Source organism: Galeopterus variegatus, unplaced genomic scaffold, assembly GCF_000696425.1.
Source record: "Galeopterus variegatus unplaced genomic scaffold, G_variegatus-3.0.2 Scaffold4788, whole genome shotgun sequence".
NCBI classification, from domain to species: Eukaryota; Metazoa; Chordata; class Mammalia; order Dermoptera; family Cynocephalidae; genus Galeopterus; species Galeopterus variegatus.
The window spans coordinates 120,572-139,704 of record NW_007730899.1 but is presented as its reverse complement, the minus strand read 5'-3'; the positions used below and the strand labels follow the sequence as shown (position 1 = coordinate 139,704).

Here is a 19,133-nt window from a genome sequence, read left to right as displayed (position 1 = left end):
AAAAAAAAAAAAGAAAAGAGGTTTATTTCTCATAGTTTTGGAGGCTGGGAAATTCAAGGTATAGGGGGCACATCTGGCGAAAACCTTCTTCTTGGTGGGGGCTCTGTACAGAGTCCCGTGGCTATGCACGGTGTCACATGGCGAGAATGGCAAGAGCTCTTTCATGTGCTCTTCTTGTAAAGCCACTGGTCTATGCCCATGATAACCCATTAACCCATTAACCCATTACATCATGAGTGGATTAATCCATTTATGAGAATGTGGTCCTCATGATCCAGTCACCTCTTAAAGGCCCCACCTTTCACATACCATAATTGGATTTCCCACCCTCTTAACACTGTTACAATAGGGGTCAAGTTTCCAACACATGCACTTTTGGGGGACCCATTTAACCCATAGCAGGGAGGCCTCCTAAGCACGTAGTTGGTATGGTGGGGTTTCAATGGGGGATCTGGGGTGGGAATTCCCAGTGGAGGGTGAGATGTGAACAGCTTCTGAGGTTTGTTTGGGGAGTGGATGCAGACTCAGCCCTGGGGCATGCTTGAAGTCAGCATCCAGACTGGGGACAGTCCTGGCACCTTTTTTTGATGGGACTTAGAAGCTACAGATGTTTTAGATCTTAGAAGCTAAAGATGTTTTTAGAGTGAAGTGATACTAGAGATTTTTTTTTTTTTTTTACTGACCGGTAACGGGATCGCAACCCTCAGTGTCGCACATGGGATCTGAACCCTCGGCGGGAGCGCCGCCGTGCTCCCAAGCGGCGCACTCTCCAGTGCGCCACCGGGCCGGCCCAATACTAGAGATGTTTTGGAAGATGAATTTGGCGTTAGCCTGTGAGACGTGGTGGATGGAGAACCAGGTGGTGGGGAGTTGTAGGATGATTCTTCAGGGTTGGGGTCATAGCAGTGAAAGTGGGGAAAGAAGGGGATTTTGGAAACATAGATCCGAGAGGTCCTGAAAGGTTGATTGTCAAGATGTGGCAATAGCTGAGGGAGAGGCCTGTGGGAGAAAGAGGGGTCCATGACCCTGGTGTTTTTAATCAGATGGCAAAGACCATTTCTCTCCTCTTGTGGGCTGTGCCTAGGATGGACAAGCCCCATACCGTTCTAGATCACATTCCCCACATACCTAATTTAGCCATCGTTGTGGGTGATGGAGTGGGCATGGTGGAGACAGCTCCCCTTTCCAGCTGACTGACTGACACATGTCTTTACCACCGTCCCTGTCAGTGCCAGCTGGGGGTGCTGCCCCTCGGGACAGGGAACGACCTGGCACGTGTGCTCGGCTGGGGCTCGGCCTGTGATGACGACGCCCAGCTCCCCCAGATCCTGGAAAAGCTGGAAAGAGCGAGCACCAAGATGTTGGACAGGTGAGTGGGACATGCTCTACCGCTGCATGAGGGGAAGCTCTTTTGAGAAACAGGTCTCCTTGGCCACGTGCTCTTCACCTGGGGTCTGTGGAAACCATGCACCCGCTGAAGCTATTTGTAAAAATTTGACCTGAGCATATATTCCCCTTTTCTGGTAGTCTTTGGTTTTTGGTTAAATTATGAAAAGGTTAAAAACAAACAACATGGATTAAGAACCACACCCTAGAATGGCCAGGTCTTCTCATGAGGCCAAGCCTAGTTCTGTCGGGGCCGTAGAGAACCTTTGGCTGTCTCAGCCCAGGATCTGAGGCCCCCCAGCAAAGTGCTTCTTCTTGCATATTGTAGCGATTCCGTTTTCCCATATTCTGTTCTCTGAAGAGCATGTCTGGAGCAATCACCCTCTCGTGCTCAGAGGTGCATCGGCACCCTTCTCGAGCGGCATGCTGTTAGTTCTGAGCTAGACGCATGGCCTCCCATGCACCCTGCACCTGCAGCACGTGGGTGTTGATGCGGGGGCTTCCTCATCGCGCTCAGCACGTGGAAGAGGTGATGGCAGGCGGGGTTTGAAGTGTCCCTGCTGTGTCAAGGCTGCCTCTGTTTAAGGAAGGTCTGTCTGTGTGCCTTTGGTGCCTGTGAAATGCTCGTCCCCGGGCCGGCCCGTGGCTCACTTGGTAGAGTGCGGTGCTGGAAACACCAAGGCCATGGGTTCGGATCCTATATAGGGATGGCTGGTTCGCTCACTGGTTGAGCGTGGTGCTGACAACACCAAGTCAAGGGTTGGGATCCCCTTACCGGTCATCTTTTAAAAAAAAAGAAATGCTCGTCCCCATTGGGCCATCTGGCTGCTGGCTGAGCAGTCTGCAGCTCTCTGAGGAAGGTAAATCCATTTCTCCCAGAAGGAGCCTCTTATCTTGAGGGCAGCCATTTATGGGGTGCATTTCCCCTCTTTCAGTGGAGCTGTTGTGTGTGCCCTTTTGGTTGTGGAGTGAAGACATTTGTTCTCAGGCAAGCCACAGGTCACAGAGTCCAGACAAAGGGCTTTTAACAGTGAAGTCCAAAACTATGCTAAGATGAAGGCCCCAGGTCAGGAAAGGGGAGGTGGTGCAGGGTCTGCCTTTGGGGTCTGCATGTCCCCAGCCGTCCTCAGCTGCCCATGCTTGTGGAGGCCCGGCTGGAGCTGACCTTGTGTGTGTGCAGGTGGAGCATCATGGCGTACGAGAGCAGACTCCCTCGGCAGGCCTCCTCCTCCACCGTCACCGAAGACTTCAGTGAGGATTCTGAGGTACTAATTGCCAGGTTGCTCTTTAAACCCTGCTTGCACGATCTCACTGTCCTCCTCGGCCCCTCTGGTGACGGGCTGTCGCAGCGAGCCCCAGAGGCGCAAGTGAACTGAGGCCGAGCTAGAGGCCAGTGGGCTCTAACTTCCCTTCACGGAGGACTCTTGGGCCTCGTAACCATCTAGAGGTTTCCTGGAGTTATCACCAGGATTTGGGGGGCCTTCCTAATGAGTGTCCCTGTGACTCCTGTTCTCCTAGTGCATCCTCTCAGAGGCCCCTGCTGGGTCTGTGTTTGTCCCCCCCATGCCCGAGTGCCCCAGGCCCCCTGCCACATCAGTCCTCTGGGACATGTGCAGTGGCCCAGGTGCCCTCCATGCCTGTTGCCCCTTCCAGTAGCTGACTCTGGTTCAGTGCTGAGTTCTTCCTGTCTGGTGGTGGTTACTGCCGTGTTTTAACTCTGTGCTGTCGGTTCCCTAGGGGAACAGACTTGGTCTTCTGCATTTTATGTCCTGCACTGGGGCAGTGCCGGGCACGGCTGTGCTTGGCTCCTCTGGGCGGGCTGGCCACTAGCCAAGTGTGAGAGAGGACTCTGCCCACGGCAGTCTCTGGGTTGAGAGGGTCAAGGGCACTAGAGAGAGGGGAGCCTTTATCAGGGCCTACGGCAGCAAATGAGGTCCACAGGCCGAATCTGCCCGCGTGTACTCGACAAGGCCATCCGAGCCAAGAACGTTCTGTACATTTTTCAAGATTTTTTTTTATTTTTAAAAGTGTGTGTGTGTGTGTGTGTGTGTGTGTGTGTGTGTATGTACACTTGTTTTCTTTTATACTTTTTAAAATTTTTTGTTTGTGTTTTCAAGATTTAAGAGGAAGAATATGTGTACAAAGCCTAGACTACTCAGTATCAGGCCAGTGGTAAAGTTTGCCAGCCCTGGGGCCAGGGCCTGGAGACAGCCATCATTACACAGGGCAGAGGTCCTGGTTCAGCAGGCAGCGAGTGGTGAAGGGGATAGCTCACAGCACGATAGAACTTACAGCCAGGTAGAAACGCGGCATCTGCTGTGAATGCAGCCCAGGTCCCGGAGCCTGCCTGCCACGGTGTTACTCTAACTGAAACGGGATTAAAGACGGAAGTTCCCAGCGCAGGCTGCTGGGGGGATCTCATACTAAAGCACATGCTGTTTGTATATTTTGACGTGTTCTTTTTTAAGAGTCACCTTTTCAGTTTGTCCATGGCTTTGACCAAGCTTTTGAAATCTTTCACATAGCACTGGGGGATCTCATGTTAGTGCATGAAGCAAGTTGAGGCTTTGGCTGGCTGAGACCGTGTCTGTTAGGAAAAAGCCATCTTGCCAGGCCTGCACCAGCAGGAAGTGGGTGAGACCATCACTGGGCTCAGCATCACGGGGCTCACAATCACAGAGACTAACAGCCCCCGTGCTGTTTTGGGTTGATTGTAGGTGCAGCAAATTCTTTTCTATGAAGACTCGGTGGCAGCCCATCTTTCTAAAATCCTGACTTCGGACCAGCACTCAGTGGTGATCTCATCAGCCAAGTGAGTGCCTGGTGGCCTTGGGGGAGGCAGGGGCTCGGCCAGCCTGAGCTGTCCCTCCAGGAGTGGCCTGTCCCTCCTGCAGAGTGCTATGTGAGACCGTGAAGGACTTTGTGGCCCGGGTGGGGAAGGCCTACGAGAAGACGACTGAGAGCTCCGAGGAGTCAGAGGCCATGGCCAAGAAGGTCCGTCCTGGGCCCCGGGTGGGAGGGGTGTCCAGACTCGGGGAAGCACGATCTCCATGCCGTGTCACTCCATGCCGTGTCACTCCCCGCCCAGTGCTCGGTCCTGAAAGAGAAGCTGGACTCTCTCCTCAAGACCTTGGATGACGAGTCCCAGGCCTCGTCCTCTCTGTCCAACCCACCCCCCACCATTGCCGAGGAGGCTGAAGATGGAGACGGGGCAGGCAGCGTCTGTAGCCCCTCTGGGGACCACTCAGTGGGGTCGGCGTGCCCGGCCCGGCCCCAGATATTCCGGCCTCGGGAGCAACTCATGCTGAGAGCCAACAGCCTGAAGAAGGCGATTCGCCAGATCATAGAGCACACGGAGAAAGGTAATCGCTGTGACAGCGGGCGGCTTTCTTCAGGCAAGCTCTGGGCATTGCCAGTTTCCCCCCGAACATGGTGATAGCCCAAAAAGAACACACTGGAAAATCCACGTGGCCTGGGGCCTTTACTGTCTCCTCCACCACTCAGACCCCCAGGCCCCTACTCAGCAAGTTTGCTGGTCCTTGGCCGTTTTCACCCTCACTTCCCTCAGAAACCTCCTACACTGTCTCCCTGGCTTCAGACTCCTTTCCTGCCGGGCAGGTGCCCCCGCGCCATGTCGGCGGGAACCCGGGGTTGCGGCTCTGCGCCGCTGTGCAGCGTGTCTTCCAGCCCCTCAATCCTCCTCGTACCCCGGGCCTGATAGCACAGATGCCCGGGCACCGTCCTATTGACCGTGTGCGGGGACCAGGAGGAGGTGGGGGTGGGGACTTTGGGGGCTCAGCCTTGAGCCAGAGGACATTTGAGGAAATGAAGCCACGATATGAGGAGGGGACTCTGCAGCCAGGCGTGTCCGAGGGTTTAATCCTCACATGCCTGGTTGCAAACGCTCTCCTCACACAGCTGTTGATGAGCAGAACGCACAGACCCAGGAGCAGCAGGGGTTCGTCCTTGGTCTCTCTCAGTCAGAGGAGAAGACGGATGACAGGGTGTGCCCACCGCTGTCCCACAGCGAGAGCTGCGGGGTCATCAAGGGGAGGAGTCAGCGCAAAGGTACCGTCCGCACCCATCTTTCTGCTGCGCTGTGGTCGGGGCCGTGGTGTTGGTGACACTTGGCGAGCTTGCTGGGGGAGTTGTAGGGAGCTTCGTCATAGTCGCTTGGGCAGCGTAGCCAGATGGCAGTGCACAGCCCACGGCCTGCTCCTCTGCGTCACCTGCACGTGCACTTGAGGCATGTGCGGTTTGGTGGACGCTGGTGGAACCAGGAGACCTCCCTGGGCAGGGAGAGGACTGTCCATGGAGGAGGACTGCATGGTGTCCTTCCCTTGCTTGCTGTCCTTAGAGCCACCACGTACCCCACACGACTGCTCAGAAGGGGCTGTGCCTGGAGGGACGGGACCCTTGCCGTCCTGGAATAGACCCTAGCATAGGCACCTCATGTGGAGGGGGCACCCTTCCGCCCAGCCTGTCCAGGCCACTGGGAGAATCTGCTCAGAGTTGACTCCATGACCTGTATTCTGTTACCACTCAGACCTCTGCATATGTGGCGGCTTCATCTTCCCCAGTCCAGATTGTGCCTAGGAGCCACCTCCTAATCCCGCCCCGCCTTGCACGGGACCTTTTTCCTTGTCTTGCACACTTTCCACTGGGCTGACCAGTGGTTTGTAATCTTCCCCCTTCGTCGGCACCCCCCTTCTGTTCGTTTTGCTGATGAAACCCCCAGTATTTCAGTGGTGTTCTATTTCAGACAGCCTTAAGGTTTTCTGTTCTGTTATAGTGTCTAAATCCCCATGTGAAAAGCTGATCAGCAAAGGAAGTTTGTCTCTGGGCAGCTCTGCCTCTCTTCCTCCCCAGTCAGGAAGCCGGGACTGCCTGCCTGCGCTAAACACCAAGATCCTGTACCCACGTGAGTGTCGTCCCTCCCCACCCCACCCCCTGTGGGTCAGTGGAAGGAGGCAGGCAGTGGCCCTGAACTCACCAGCACCGGCCGGGGCCTGTCTGAATGAGTAAGATGGAGTCACTGCCTTTGGAGAGTTTGTAGGTCCATGGGAAGGAGACTTAAAAGTTAACATGATTATATGAAAAGTGCCCTTTTTAGAACCCAAATAACTGCCTGGGAGGACCCAGAAGGACATCATTAAGTAAGAAGGTGATGCTTACATTGGGTTTTGAAGAATCAGTAGGGGTACCTGAATGAAAAGGGAGGGGTGGGCAAATTGTGACAAAGGCCAGTGAAGTCATTCCACTGTTCCTAGCATGACCGCAGAAGGCGCTAGTAGCTTGAGGGTTCTGGCCATCTGGAGTGTCCCTTGATGTTTATATGTCATGAATTTAGCCTTGTGAAGCTGTGGGACTGAACTCTAAGATGTGCATAAGAGATCATTTGGTGGAGCTTCTTACATTTAGCGAGAACTCTTTTTATAAGCCATTTTTGAGATGTCTCATAGATGTTGGTTTCTACTGCCCAGTATGTTTGTTTTTGTTCCATAAATATGGTGATTATCAAAATTTGGGCGCATTTACGCATTACTTTAGAAATGTACAATTGTAACAAGGTTCTGTGTCCATCAGCTTCAGAGACAGGAATGTGAGCTCCTCACCAGCCCCGTCTCTTGCCTTTGTCTCCCGTGCAGATGTCCGGGCCGGGATGTCTGGTTCCTTGCCTGGGGGCTCAGTCATCAGTCGCTTATTAATTAATGCTGATCCCTTTAACTCCGAACCAGAAAACCTGTGAGTATGAGGGTAACAAGTGGGCATGTTTCTTAGAAGTACGCTCGAGCATGGAAATCTGACTTGTGAATTAGCTAGAGACGTTAGGGAGCAGCTGACTAGACAGTCCTTTCCTGCCGGCGTGAGCTGCTAAGGAAACCCAGGGGCTTGGAAGGCCCAGCTGAAGGAGCACCAGGAAGCTACACCCGGAATCAGCTGCAGAAAGGTGAAGGACGGAGCCTCTTGCAGCTTGTCCCTAGGGTCCCATGACAGCATGCACCAGTGTCCCATGAATATGCGTCACCTTCTGAGGCTTTCGGCAGGTTCAGGAATTCCTGCTGGAGGCCGACTTTGTCCTAGTCCTTCACCGTCCCCTCTGGCTGTCACTCTCTGGTGATCTTGGCTGGCCCGCGCTGTTACCTCTCCTCACAACCTCTTTCTTCCTCTTGTCATTCATGCTCCTGCCTTCTTGTTAGTGATGCAGAATCAGGTTCCTGGGCTGAAGGTCCTCCAGGTGACCTTCGTCTGGCCACTTATTGCAGCCCAGGGTGATGACCATCCTGTGCTTTGACCTTAAGGAGGAAGGTGTGTGCTGCTGCTCTGTGCTCCTCACGCTGGCTGCCGCTGCACCCTTGGGAATGTGGCTCCTTCCTCTGCCCACTTCCTAAGGCACTGATGACGTTGATGCAGCATCGTGATAGAGCCATCTTGTGTATTAGAGACCATCACAGAGACGAGTGGTATTTTGAAAATCCATTCTTCTGGACTTTTCTTTCTGCTGGCTGACTGCAGGTTCTGGGCACTGGGGGGCTAGTGGCAGTAGGTTAAAAGTTGCCAACCATTTGCATCTGGCCTGGTGGGGGACAGTGTCAAGTCTGTGGCTCACAGAGGCTGTGTGGGTTTGGGAAAGTGGAACTGTAGACCCCAGGTGCTGGCCTGGGGGGACACACAGTGTCCTGGGCCTGGGCCTGGTCCTGAGCCTTCCTGATGCTGTGGTCCTCAGTGAAGCCAGAGCCGCAATCCTTCTATGTGTCCTGGGCCTGGGCCTGGTCCTGAGCCTTCCTGATGCTGTGGTCCTCAGTGAAGCCAGAGCCGCAATCCTTCTATGGGTGGTGCCCACAGGGGCCTCCTGCACGAACTTTCTCCTTCAGCTGAGATCACTGAAGCTTCTAGTCCGTGGCTAAGCCTGATGTTCTCTTTCCTTTCTCTCCTCTTCACCTGGGGAGGCAAAAGCTGTGCTCTCTTGCCTTCCCCACTGTGTGCACTCCAGCAGTTGTGGCCATCGCAGCTTGGCCTGAGGCAGGCCTCCCGAGCCTGTCGTCTCCCAGTGCATGGGAGGCTGCCAACCCTCCTGCAGGACCCAGTCTCTCTACCCCCCCTCCCTTGTCCTGGGCCTGATTCTCTGGGTTAGACCTCGCTCTTTTCCCAGGACCTATAGATACTGGTTAGTCACGTGGTCCTCAGGTTGGAAACAGTTTTGTCACCAAGCTTTGCCCTCGCTTGGCTGTTAGGCACTTGAAGTAGACGTATCATAAAAACACATATATGTGGTAACTGGTTTTCAGGTCAGGCTGCAAAAGCTCAGTAAGCTAAAATATATCAGAATTATGGTCCAAGCAGTGTGCCCAAGCCCATCCACCCAACTGAGTTGCTATGAAAACTCCCAGATGGACTCTTCTTGCTGCATCCTCTGGGTAGAGGAGCAGCGGCTCCTCCCTTCACCCCCTGTCCTGGAGGGAACACCATTGTGACCCTGTGGCTTGGGAGGAGGCTTAGCCATGGTAATGGGGGGAGGGTGAAGCTGGGTTTCAAACACGAGTTTATGTGCCATAAGTTACCTTCAGTTTCGGCGCTGCTGGTGGGCGTGTAAGGTGGCGCCGCGGTCCTGGAGGACAGGCCGCAGTTCCTCAGAAGGTTAGACCCGGGGCCAGCACATGACCCGGCAGTGCTGCTCCTGGGTATATACCTGAGGGCATTGAAAACATACGTTCACACTAAAGCTTGTGAACAATTGTTTACAAATAACCAACAGGTGAAACATCCCAAATGTCTTATCAGCTTATGAGCAGATAAACAAAATGCAGTATGTCCGTAAAGTGGAATATTATTTGTCAGTGAAAATGAAGTACTGACACGTGGATGAACCTTGAAAACACCATGCTAAGGGAAAGGAGCTGGACGCAGAAGACCACACATTGTTTGACTGCATTTATGTGAAATGTTCAGAATAGGCACATCTATAGAGACAGGGAGTAGATTAGCCTGGGGCTGGGGAGTTGGGAACTGAGGCTAAAGAGAACAGGCTTTCTCTGGGGGTTGATGAGATATTCTGAAATCGATTGTAGTGATGGTTACATGACTGTGAATGTACTAAAAATCATTGAATTGTACATTCTAAATTGGAAAATGTATGTGAATTGTATCTCAGAAAAGCTCTTAACCGAAAAAAAAAGAAAAAGGTGTCAGTTTTGCCCTAAGGAGGAAATGCTGAGAGGTTGGGAGTCTGTGAAAGAAAACTTCTAAGCAGACCTGTTGTAATTGATTTAAAACTCAACCTTGCAGAGAGTATTATACAGAGAAGTGTGTCATGAACAACTATTTTGGCATTGGCCTGGATGCAAAGATATCTCTGGACTTTAACAACAAGCGTGATGAGCACCCAGAGAAATGCAGGTAGGTGACAGACTAGTGAGTATGCCTGTCCTTTGCTTCTTTGTGGCTTTTTCCTCGAGTTAGTAGGTAATTTCTGGAGTCAGTAGGTTAAAGTGTGTGGAGAATACTAAGGCAGAGACAGAAATGGGGCCCAGGCTTCCTTGTCAGAAGCAGGAGTGCTTTCACAGAGGTGTCGAGGAAGCAGGTGACAGTCCAGAAAGCCAGCTCGAAAGAGGGTTGGCCAGGTCGGGGCAAATTGACCCTCAGAAAGCCAGTGACCGTGGTCGACTGGAATGGGCCGTGTCTCTTAATGAGAGTCATGAGTCTGCGATTCCCTGGTACAGGGTCAGGTGCCATAAAGCATGCTGAGCGGTGATTGTGCCAGCTAGTGTGTTCCCTGCATCACTGTGGGGAAGCCTGTGTGTTCATCAGCGAGCCGTGTTGCCCTCACTTTGCACAGGTAGGGCCGGAGTGGGAAGACACTCTGCGGGAGCTGCTCAGGTCTTCCCTTAGAATTACCGTGGACTCCATACTCCTAGCCTGGGGACAGGACAGAGAAATGGAGAGGGTCCCTCCCAAGCTTTCCTCTTGGGCTGAAGTAGAAATTCCCTCTTCTCTGTGGAAACACGAGAAGTGGGGAATGAATGTCTCTCCCCCAGCCCCAGTGATCTGGAGGAGACCGGTCCGCCTTGACATTCTTAGGAGAACTTAGGGGACTAGGGAGAGGGGGATCCTGGTGTGGTGGCTGGAGCAGTTTGTGCAGAGAACGGTCATTGATGCAGGAATCAGGACGCCTTTGCTGGGGTCTTCATCTGGTGGGTTGGGATCGACCTGAGTAAACGAGCCACGTGACCCCACGTGGCCTCTGCCCTCTGTGTATTGCCACTGCCACCTCGAGGGGGGCTGCTGGGGGAGCAGATGGGAGGGAGCCCCCCCTCACACCTGCCGGTACGGCTTAGTCACTGCTCTACATGTAAAGCAAAATCAAGCATGAAAATTCGAAAAACCCTTTTGAATTCTTGGGCCCTGCCATGTTCCTAGGGACGTCCCTGTTATACAGCACATGATGGTGAACTCGAATCATTAAAAAATTTTTGTTAGTCCAAAAATAACTAGAAAAGGTATTAAAATACATATGATTTTGCAGAATAAAATAGGTGAGGAACAGGGGCGTCTATAGCACAGTTGAACCCTGGTATAACCTTTCTTGAGATTGTGTTGAGAACTTTGAAAAGGTCTCTTTAGAAAAATTCCATTTCTACAAATCTGTCCTAAAGAAGTCATGGGAAATGTCAGTCAAGAGGTGAGTACAAGAGAGCTCACTGCGGTGCAGTTTGTAGCACTCAGCAGTGGGAGCAGCTGAGCCTGGTCAGGGTTGATTAGGTAGATTACGGTAGAAAAATGCCTGGCTAGGATGGTCATGACTGTGAAGGGCACAGGTGACCGGGGCAAGTGTTTGCAGCACAGTGTGGACAAGGTAGGCTGTGAAACGATGCAGATAGTGTCCCAACTGGGAGTCAGCACCTACAGGCGACTGAGAAAGTGCACAGGTCGTCCTCAGTACCCATGGGGTAACTAGGGGCGTTGGGGTTGCAAAGGTCATTTTCTCCTTTGTGCTTTTCTGTACTTTCCACATTTTCTATGCATACTTTTATAGCCAGAAAAAAAATCACGATGTATAAAATTTTTGCGAGGTTCTGTAATGTTTGAACTTTATTTGCCTTTCACGTTACAATTACTTTCTTGGTAAAATGTTACTTTGTATCAGAATTTCCTGTTGGTTAATGTGTCTCTCTGTGCATATCTGTGGTCACAAGAACGTGTCCTCCTTACCTTCAGGGGTGACTGCTGTAAGTCATTGCTGAGTCTCACTGGTGTGTGATCAGGAGCCATTCCAGCCTTCACATCAGTGACTCGGGTTGACTGTGTGAGAAAGCCAAGACCCATTTCCAGCCTTTGCTTCTGTTCCAGGAGTCGAACCAAGAATATGATGTGGTATGGAGTCCTTGGTACCAAAGAGCTGCTGCACAGAACCTACAGGAACCTGGAGCAGAAGGTGTTGCTGGAGGTGAGCTTAAGGCTCCGCGGCACTTGCAGGTGGCTCCCTGCCACGGTTGCTGCCAGAGGCCTGTTCTCTGCAGCTGTGTCGCACTGTGTGCACACTCCCTGGGGAGCCTCGCGCTGCTCCGAGGCTGCTGGGGCGGACACCGTGCACAGGGACTGGCTGACGCGTGCACCTCTCTCTCCTCTCCTCCTGCATTTGTGCTGCTCAGTGTGATGGACGACCCATCCCGCTCCCCAGTCTTCAGGGAATCGCTGTGCTTAACATTCCCAGCTATGCCGGAGGGACCAACTTCTGGGGGGGCACCAAGGAGGATGACGTAAGCCCGGGGGTGTAGGGGTGTGGGGTGGGCTCGGTGGGGAGGAGCAGCCAGAGCAGTGCGGCGCTCTCTTACGACTCAGGCAGACAGAAAGCCTCCCTTGTGCTGGCCTTGGGCATGCCGTGGAGCAGGATGTGGATGTAGCCCTTCGCCTCCAGGCACATCGTCTGGAGGGCCGAGCAGGGCGATGCCATCAGTGAGGGACGGGATGGGATGTGCGAGGGGTCAAGGCAGGCTTCTGGGAGGCTGAGGCCCACAGGATGACTCGGAGTTGGCCAAATCAGCTGGATGGGGGTGGGGCGGGGGGGAGGCTGTTGCAGGCAGAGGGAACAGCAGATGGAAGGCTCAGAGGTGAGACAGGGCAGAGGGCGTGGGGGCTGTGGGGGAGACCCCCTGACCGCAGTGGGCAGTGGGCGAGTGGAGAGAAATTGGGGTCCGCAGGGGCCTGGATCATGCCCAGTGATGTGAGCCAGGGGAAGAAGTTTGGAATTTGTGCTAAGAACCCTGGGAAGGTATTGGTAGGTTTTAACCAGGGGAATGGCTTTCTTTGTTTTTAATGGCTGCTAGAAGTAGTCCGCACTTACTGCACAATTAATACGTGCTGGACGCCGTTCTAAGCACTCTGCCTGGATGAACATTCAGTCCTCCTAACAACCCCTTGAGGAGTGCCAACGTTACCTCCATTTTACAGAGCAGGAAGCTGAGGAAGAATGAAATTAGGTAACTTGCCCAAGAGCACGTGGCTAGTAAGTGGCAGGGCCTGTAACAGACCCCTCAGTAATGCATTTACCTGCATTTAGTTCTGCACCACCTCTGTTACCAACGCAGTGGCCATAGTGTAGGGCTGGCCCAAGGGTCAGAAGAACAAGTGTCGGGGAGCGACGTGTTTGGGGAATTGTGGAGCAGAGGTCAGCTGTCATGCTGGCCCTTGCAGACTTTTGCAGCTCCGTCATTTGATGATAAGATTTTGGAAGTGGTGGCCGTGTTTGGCAGCATGCAGATGGCCGTCTCTCGTGTGATCAAGCTGCAGCATCACCGGATCGCACAGGTAATGGCCGTGGGCTGGAGGGGTCTGGCTAGTCCCCTCCTGGGGCCCACACACATTTGGAGAGGCAGGGCCCGGCTGAGAACCTGCTCAGTCGCTCTTAACTCACAGAGACCTGGGGAGTTGGCACTTCCCCAGGACCACGTGCCAACTTGGTGTGGGGCTCTGAACAGCCCTTGGCCCTGTGTCGTGGGCCGGAGCCCTTTTCATGGACTCCATGAGACTGTTAAACTCTCAAAAATCTCTTTCAAAACTTGTGTCCACCTGACCTGTGCTCTCTCTGCTTGACTTTCTCCTGCTGAGGAGGGATGAGGTGGCAGTGGGCAGGAGCAGCAGCCAGAGGGCGGGGACCCGAGTCTCTGTGGTGGGTGGGAGTGGTTTCCAGCCTGGGGTCCTTGAACGGTTGCTGTGGGGCCCAGCTGGGGAGGGGATAGAGGGCAGGGCTCCCACTTACTTATTTCTACAGCAGAGGTGCGCTGGGTAGGGTCTCTCTGCCTGGCCGGGGGTGCTGATAACACTCACAGGCTGGAGCCCCGGGCTGGGATTGCTCTGTTCGGGTTGTCTGCATGGGGCAGGGCTTGGTGGGTGGCTGGTGGTAGCCACTCCCCCCACCCTGGGTTCTGACACCTGTATCTGAGCACCAAGTTCTCCTGCACCGGCTGACCCCAGATGCTTGTCTGCTCGGTGAGGGCACAGTGGGTGGGTGGAGAAGAGCCACCAAGGGGAGCAGTGGTCTGATGGGTGTCCTGAGGGGCAGGAGAGGGGCTGGCAGTGCTTTAAAGCCCCTGGAGGTTTTGGCTCCACACACAAGTGAGGGCTGTGGTGTTTGCTCAGTGTCGCACGGTGAAGATTTCCATCCTGGGGGATGAGGGCGTGCCTGTGCAGGTGGATGGGGAGGCCTGGATCCAGCCCCCAGGGTACATTCGGATTGTCCACAAGAACCGGGCCCAGACGCTGACCAGAGACAGGGTAAGAACAGCTGCCTGCAGCACCTCTGGGGGCAGGGGCAAGGGCGGGTCCTTGGGCTCACCTGTGCACTTTTAAAAGAAGAGCCAAAAACAATAAAAAGGAAAAAAACAAAAAAAATAAGAGCCAGGATTTTTCATACTTTCTTCTAGGACTTTTTATTTAAGGTACAACAATTCAGCTAATAGGACAGTGATTTTTTTGGACCAACTCTGTGTTTCTCCCTTTCCTAGCTGTCATCTTGTAGACACCCCAGCAGTAGCTGTCATGTTAGACGTGTGCTCTGCTCCTGGGAGCAGTAGAAAGCGTAACTCTGGGCTCTCGCATCCTAGGCGTTTGAGAACACCCTGAAGTCCTGGGAAGACAAGCAGAGGGGTGAGCTGCCCCGCCCGCCCTCTTTCTCTCTGCACCCCGAGATCCTGTCTGAGGAGGAGGCCACCCAGATGGACCAGTTCGGGCAGGCAGCAGGGGTCCTCATTCACAGGTGAGCTCCACCTTGCTCCCAGGGCCCTGAGGGCTCCAGGACACCACACTCCTGATGGCATGCAGGCCTGGAGTGCAGCCCCCAATCAAGGGCGGGGCCTGTTTCTTCCTGCCCTTGGCGTGGGTTTCTTTCCTGATGGTCTTCTAGAGATTGCTCCAAGTTTGCATAGATGGAGACCTAAAACTACCACAGGGGTTTTCAGAGCCTCTCCTGGATTCCTAAAGAGTGGTCTACTGCCTGGCACCTTCAGTCTGCCTTCACTTTATCTCAGAGAGCAGGTTACTCTCTGATCTATGTTTATTTAAAAAAATAGAGACAACCACAGAGGCATTTCCTCTTACCCGCCTTTGAGAAGCAGCTCCTGGAGCCACTGTGGTCCTGCGGTATGGTAGTCAGCACTGTCCCCTGTGTACTCTGCCTGCTGTCCCTGTGTTCGCTGCAGCGGCACCTGCTCCAGCAGGCCATGCTGAGCCCCTCCGTTGCCATGTCCAGCAAACCTGTCCAGCATTTCCACCTCTTTTAGCCGCACTGCACCTTCCTGCCTCAGCACTCTGCCCCCTTTCCCCAGGCCACACTCCGGCTGGTGCCTCTCATCCCTTTCTTGCTTCTCCCCATTGTTAAACCAGGACTGTCCCCTTCGTACAGAGTGGCAGGTAGGCTCTAGGACAGATCTGGGCATGTTCAGGGTCTGCGTGGCATATCGTAGGTGCCCCTGGACTTGCTTGGGTCTCACTGCGGGACTCTGGGCAGCAAACCGTGCTGTTGCCCGCTTGCCATTTTACATGGGGCTTTACCCCATTTTGCGATTTTCCTCGCTGGGAAAACTTGGGTTTTGACATCAACTTTTCCTCCTATGCCCTCTGTTTGCATAGGTCAGGAAATGATTTGCAAGGTCGCCTGTGAGTGGCTGTGACTGTGAGGAGTCATCATGGCTGAGCCATGGTCCCCCCTGGCCTGCTGGACCAGCCCCTGCACATCTGCCCTCTGGTGGTTCCTTGGCCATGTTCAAATGAGTGATGTGAAAGGCCACTTTCTCATTGGCCTAATCCGTGCGTGCATTTTTTTCTCTCAAGTATCCGGGAAATAGCTCAGTCCCACCGAGACGTGGAGCAGGAACTTGCTCATGCTGTCAACGCCAGCTCCAAGTCCATGGACCGCGTGTATGGCAAGCCTAGAGCTGCCGAGGTACCTGGTCTTTTCAGGGCTGGCTCCTCCTTGGTGTCTGTAGCTCGGCCTTCAACATGGATGTCTGTTTGGTTCCCTTTAGGGGCTGAACTGCAGCTTCGTCCTGGAGATGGTGAATAACATCAGGGCTCTGCGCAGTGAGACGGAGCTGCTGCTGGCCGGGAAGATGGCCCTGGTAAGCTGATGCCTGGTTAGCAAGGCTCTGGCTGTTGTGAAGAGAATGCTGGCGAAGGCCACTGGGCACGGGGGCAGCACTGAAGTTTTAGTCCAGCGTCCCTGGCCTCAGGGAGAGAACTGAGAGGTCATCTGTTCTGACCACGGGGCTGGGGCTCTGGCTTACATCCTTCTGGCAACATCTCAGCCAGGTTATCTTTAGCATGTCAGTGACTTCTGCAACAGGAACGTCCTCCTCGTTGTAGACAGAAAAATATATTTCTGCCTAAGAAATCTGTAGGTGCAAACCTTCCTCCAGCGGCTGAGAGCCGGCTGTATTCTCCAGTGTGCCCGGCTCGGTGCCGCCCTAACTTGACCCTACAAAACCGGCTGATAGGTCAGTCCTGGGGGAGCCATGGCCAGTGTGTGTGTGTGTGTGTGGGGGGGTGTTGCTGAATTGCAGAAGCAGCTACAATAGGAAGGCCTGAGAGATGGCCTGGCTAACCTCCTTGTTTCAAAAAAATAAGCACATAGAAGGGATTTGCCAAAAGTCCTGCAGCTGGAGAACCCTAAGTCTGGGGTCTATACTCCCCTCTTCACCCCTGACATCGCGCTGCTCCTGAGCACCACAGCCACCGTGTGCTGCCTCCCTGCACTTCCTGTGCTTGGCACAGGTGACTGGCTCTGTCCGCTTTCTGACAGGGAGCCTAAAGGAGAATGGAAGAGCTTGTGTCAGCCCTGCTAAATGATTTCTTTATTTACAAAAAAAGTTTTATTCTCTCACCTGGCACTCTATAGAAAGGGAGGTCTTGGATTTGGCCCCGTATCTGGTGCTCTGTGATTTAGTTTCTGAAAAGTTTTTGTAAGAATTCTCTGAGAGGAGCTTGGCTCTGGGCAGACCTTATGCCTGCCTGGGGCTTTGCTGGACCCCAATGCGCCCACTGATCAGCAGCTGCATCTCTCTGTCCCTCCCCCGGAGCAGCAGTTGGATCCCCCTCAGAAGGAGCGGCTCGGAGCTGCTCTTGCCGAGATGGACCGACAGCTCAGGAAGCTGGCTGACACCCCCTGGCTCTGCCAGCCCGTGGAGCCTGGTGAGGAGGAGGTACGTGGATCTCAGGGTTTGGGAGCCCGCTGGATGTGATGGCTTTCGCATTCAGAGATGTGCTCAGTGTGGCCTGTGCAGTGCTGGGATTAAGAGAGCATTGATCTTGTAGTCCCTGATTTGCATTCTCAAGGCTTCTCTGTTAAAATGTCCTTCACAGCAGAGAGAGGCTTTGGCAGGTAGGAAGGAGTCGGGGGTTGGAATTGAGAGTGACCCTTGATGACCAGGCACACATTGTCCTCTGAAATAGAACTGCAGGGCAGGCTGGGAAGTAGGTGGAAGGAATCCAGGAGAGGGTAGCCCCTGGGCAGGGACAACCCTAGACTGCCTCTTGGCTTCCTTCCTCTCAGAGGTAGAAGAGAAGGGGCCAGGAGAAACATTCCCCTTGGGTAATACAGTCACAGAAGATACGGAACTGCTAGACGCTATACATGGGCACCCCTGCCCAGCTTAGATTGTTAGACCTGTTGGCAGCAATAGGGTGAGGGTACACAGTTGGGCAGCAGCAGATTTGCATGTTCTCCTAGGGATACTCAGGCATTTGCTGACACATGCAAAAACCCTTCATGAAAAACTGACTCGAGGTCTTCAAGCCAATTGACAAAACTCAGCAACTTAAGAATGGGCGTGTTTTGGTATAAAAGGATAGGGCAAGCTCATCAAAATGGTTTAAAGAGTTAATTGTGAATGTGATACAAATTTCACTTGAGATTATTAAAATAATATAAAATATTCAGTGAAGCCAGTGAAGTGGACAGTGAGGTGGGAAGGCTGGGAAGAGGTCATGGACAGGGGACAAAAGCATGTTAAATTCCTCATCTTAAGGTGGAAGAAAGTTAAAAATGATATTCTTGACTTTTGGTAATTAGAGAAGTGTAGAGTTAATGATGTTTTTAGAAACTTGAAGGTAGTTTTCAATAGAATTGAAAAGATTTTTGTCTTTCCAAATCAGGAAAAGATAAAAATAAAATATAATCTATATTGTAAAAGAGAATAACGTACTAGCAAAGATATAGCTAATAGCATAAAAATAAGACAATAGAAAAATGATAATTTTTTCTTAAAAGTGAATTCTCAGATGTGCTAAAAAAGAAACTTAATCATATATTGCTCACAAGGGCCCTGTTTTCTCTCCTATATCTCCAGTGAAAACTTACAAAACAAAGATTAAACAATTCCAATAAAACACAATAAAAAAAGATCAAAAGTAACAGTATTAATATAAAAGTAGAATTATATACCTAATACAAAAATGGTAAAAAGAGGATCATTTCATATTGCTAAATTATAAATGTTATTATATGTAGTTATAAACTCATGATTATAAGAGTCATAAAATTGTGTACCAAGTAATAAGCATCCTAAATGAATTATTTAAAAGTGTTTTTTATTTCCCATTTGTGTATGGTATTTTTGTAATTACCTTTTTTGCTGACTTGTAACTTTATTTTACTGTGCTCCGAGCCAGTCTGTACGTTACCAGTCTTTTGAAATTTCTTGGCCCATTTTGTGTGCTTAATTTTTTAAAATGTACCTTGTATGCAGTTGTGTTGTTACATCATTAAGTCTCTACTGAAAATTTTTTTCGTCTTCTTGATCTATCATTTACTGTATAACTCTTTTCCTGTGATTGTAGATGTCTCAATTTATCTTTGTGATGTTTATTTTTGTCTTTTGTATTTTGAGGCTGTGTTATTGGGGGCACATAGGTTTTGTCATTATGTTATAACCCTTTTTATCTTTAGTAATTATTTTTATAGTCTGCTTGGCATATTCTTTTTCACACTTTTAAGTTTTATTTGGTATGTCTCTCTTATAAATAGCATATCGCAAAGTGACACATTGTTACCTCCATGTGTCCCTGAGAGTGCTCTGTGGGGAGGTGGTTGCTGATGACAGTTGCTGAGAGCAGGGACTGCACTCCTGTGTCACTCAACTGCTCATCCTCTGCTATTCTGCCTTGGGGAGTGTATTCCAAGGGAAGAATGCAGAATACAGGAAAAGCTTTAATTTTTAATTTTTTTTACAATGGTTACATTTTTTTTTTTATTGAAT

At 51.9% G+C, this 19,133-nt stretch overlaps 1 protein-coding gene across 1 annotated transcript in view; it reads left to right on the top strand.

Moving 5' to 3' along the window:
- DGKD (diacylglycerol kinase, delta 130kDa) overlaps positions 1-19,133 on the top strand; it is a 35,553-nt gene that overhangs the window by 12,700 nt on the left and 3,720 nt on the right. Inside the window, exons 7-23 of the mRNA XM_008588363.1 lie at positions 1,230-1,369; positions 2,567-2,651; positions 4,104-4,198; positions 4,281-4,380; positions 4,475-4,748; positions 5,305-5,454; positions 6,179-6,307; positions 7,035-7,131; positions 9,673-9,783; positions 11,734-11,830; positions 12,036-12,143; positions 13,078-13,191; positions 14,023-14,157; positions 14,487-14,638; positions 15,712-15,823; positions 15,906-15,998; positions 16,959-17,078. Of these exons, the coding sequence (XP_008586585.1) occupies positions 1,230-1,369; positions 2,567-2,651; positions 4,104-4,198; positions 4,281-4,380; positions 4,475-4,748; positions 5,305-5,454; positions 6,179-6,307; positions 7,035-7,131; positions 9,673-9,783; positions 11,734-11,830; positions 12,036-12,143; positions 13,078-13,191; positions 14,023-14,157; positions 14,487-14,638; positions 15,712-15,823; positions 15,906-15,998; positions 16,959-17,078 (2,112 nt within the window). The remainder of the gene's footprint in view (positions 1-1,229; positions 1,370-2,566; positions 2,652-4,103; positions 4,199-4,280; positions 4,381-4,474; positions 4,749-5,304; positions 5,455-6,178; positions 6,308-7,034; positions 7,132-9,672; positions 9,784-11,733; positions 11,831-12,035; positions 12,144-13,077; positions 13,192-14,022; positions 14,158-14,486; positions 14,639-15,711; positions 15,824-15,905; positions 15,999-16,958; positions 17,079-19,133) is intronic.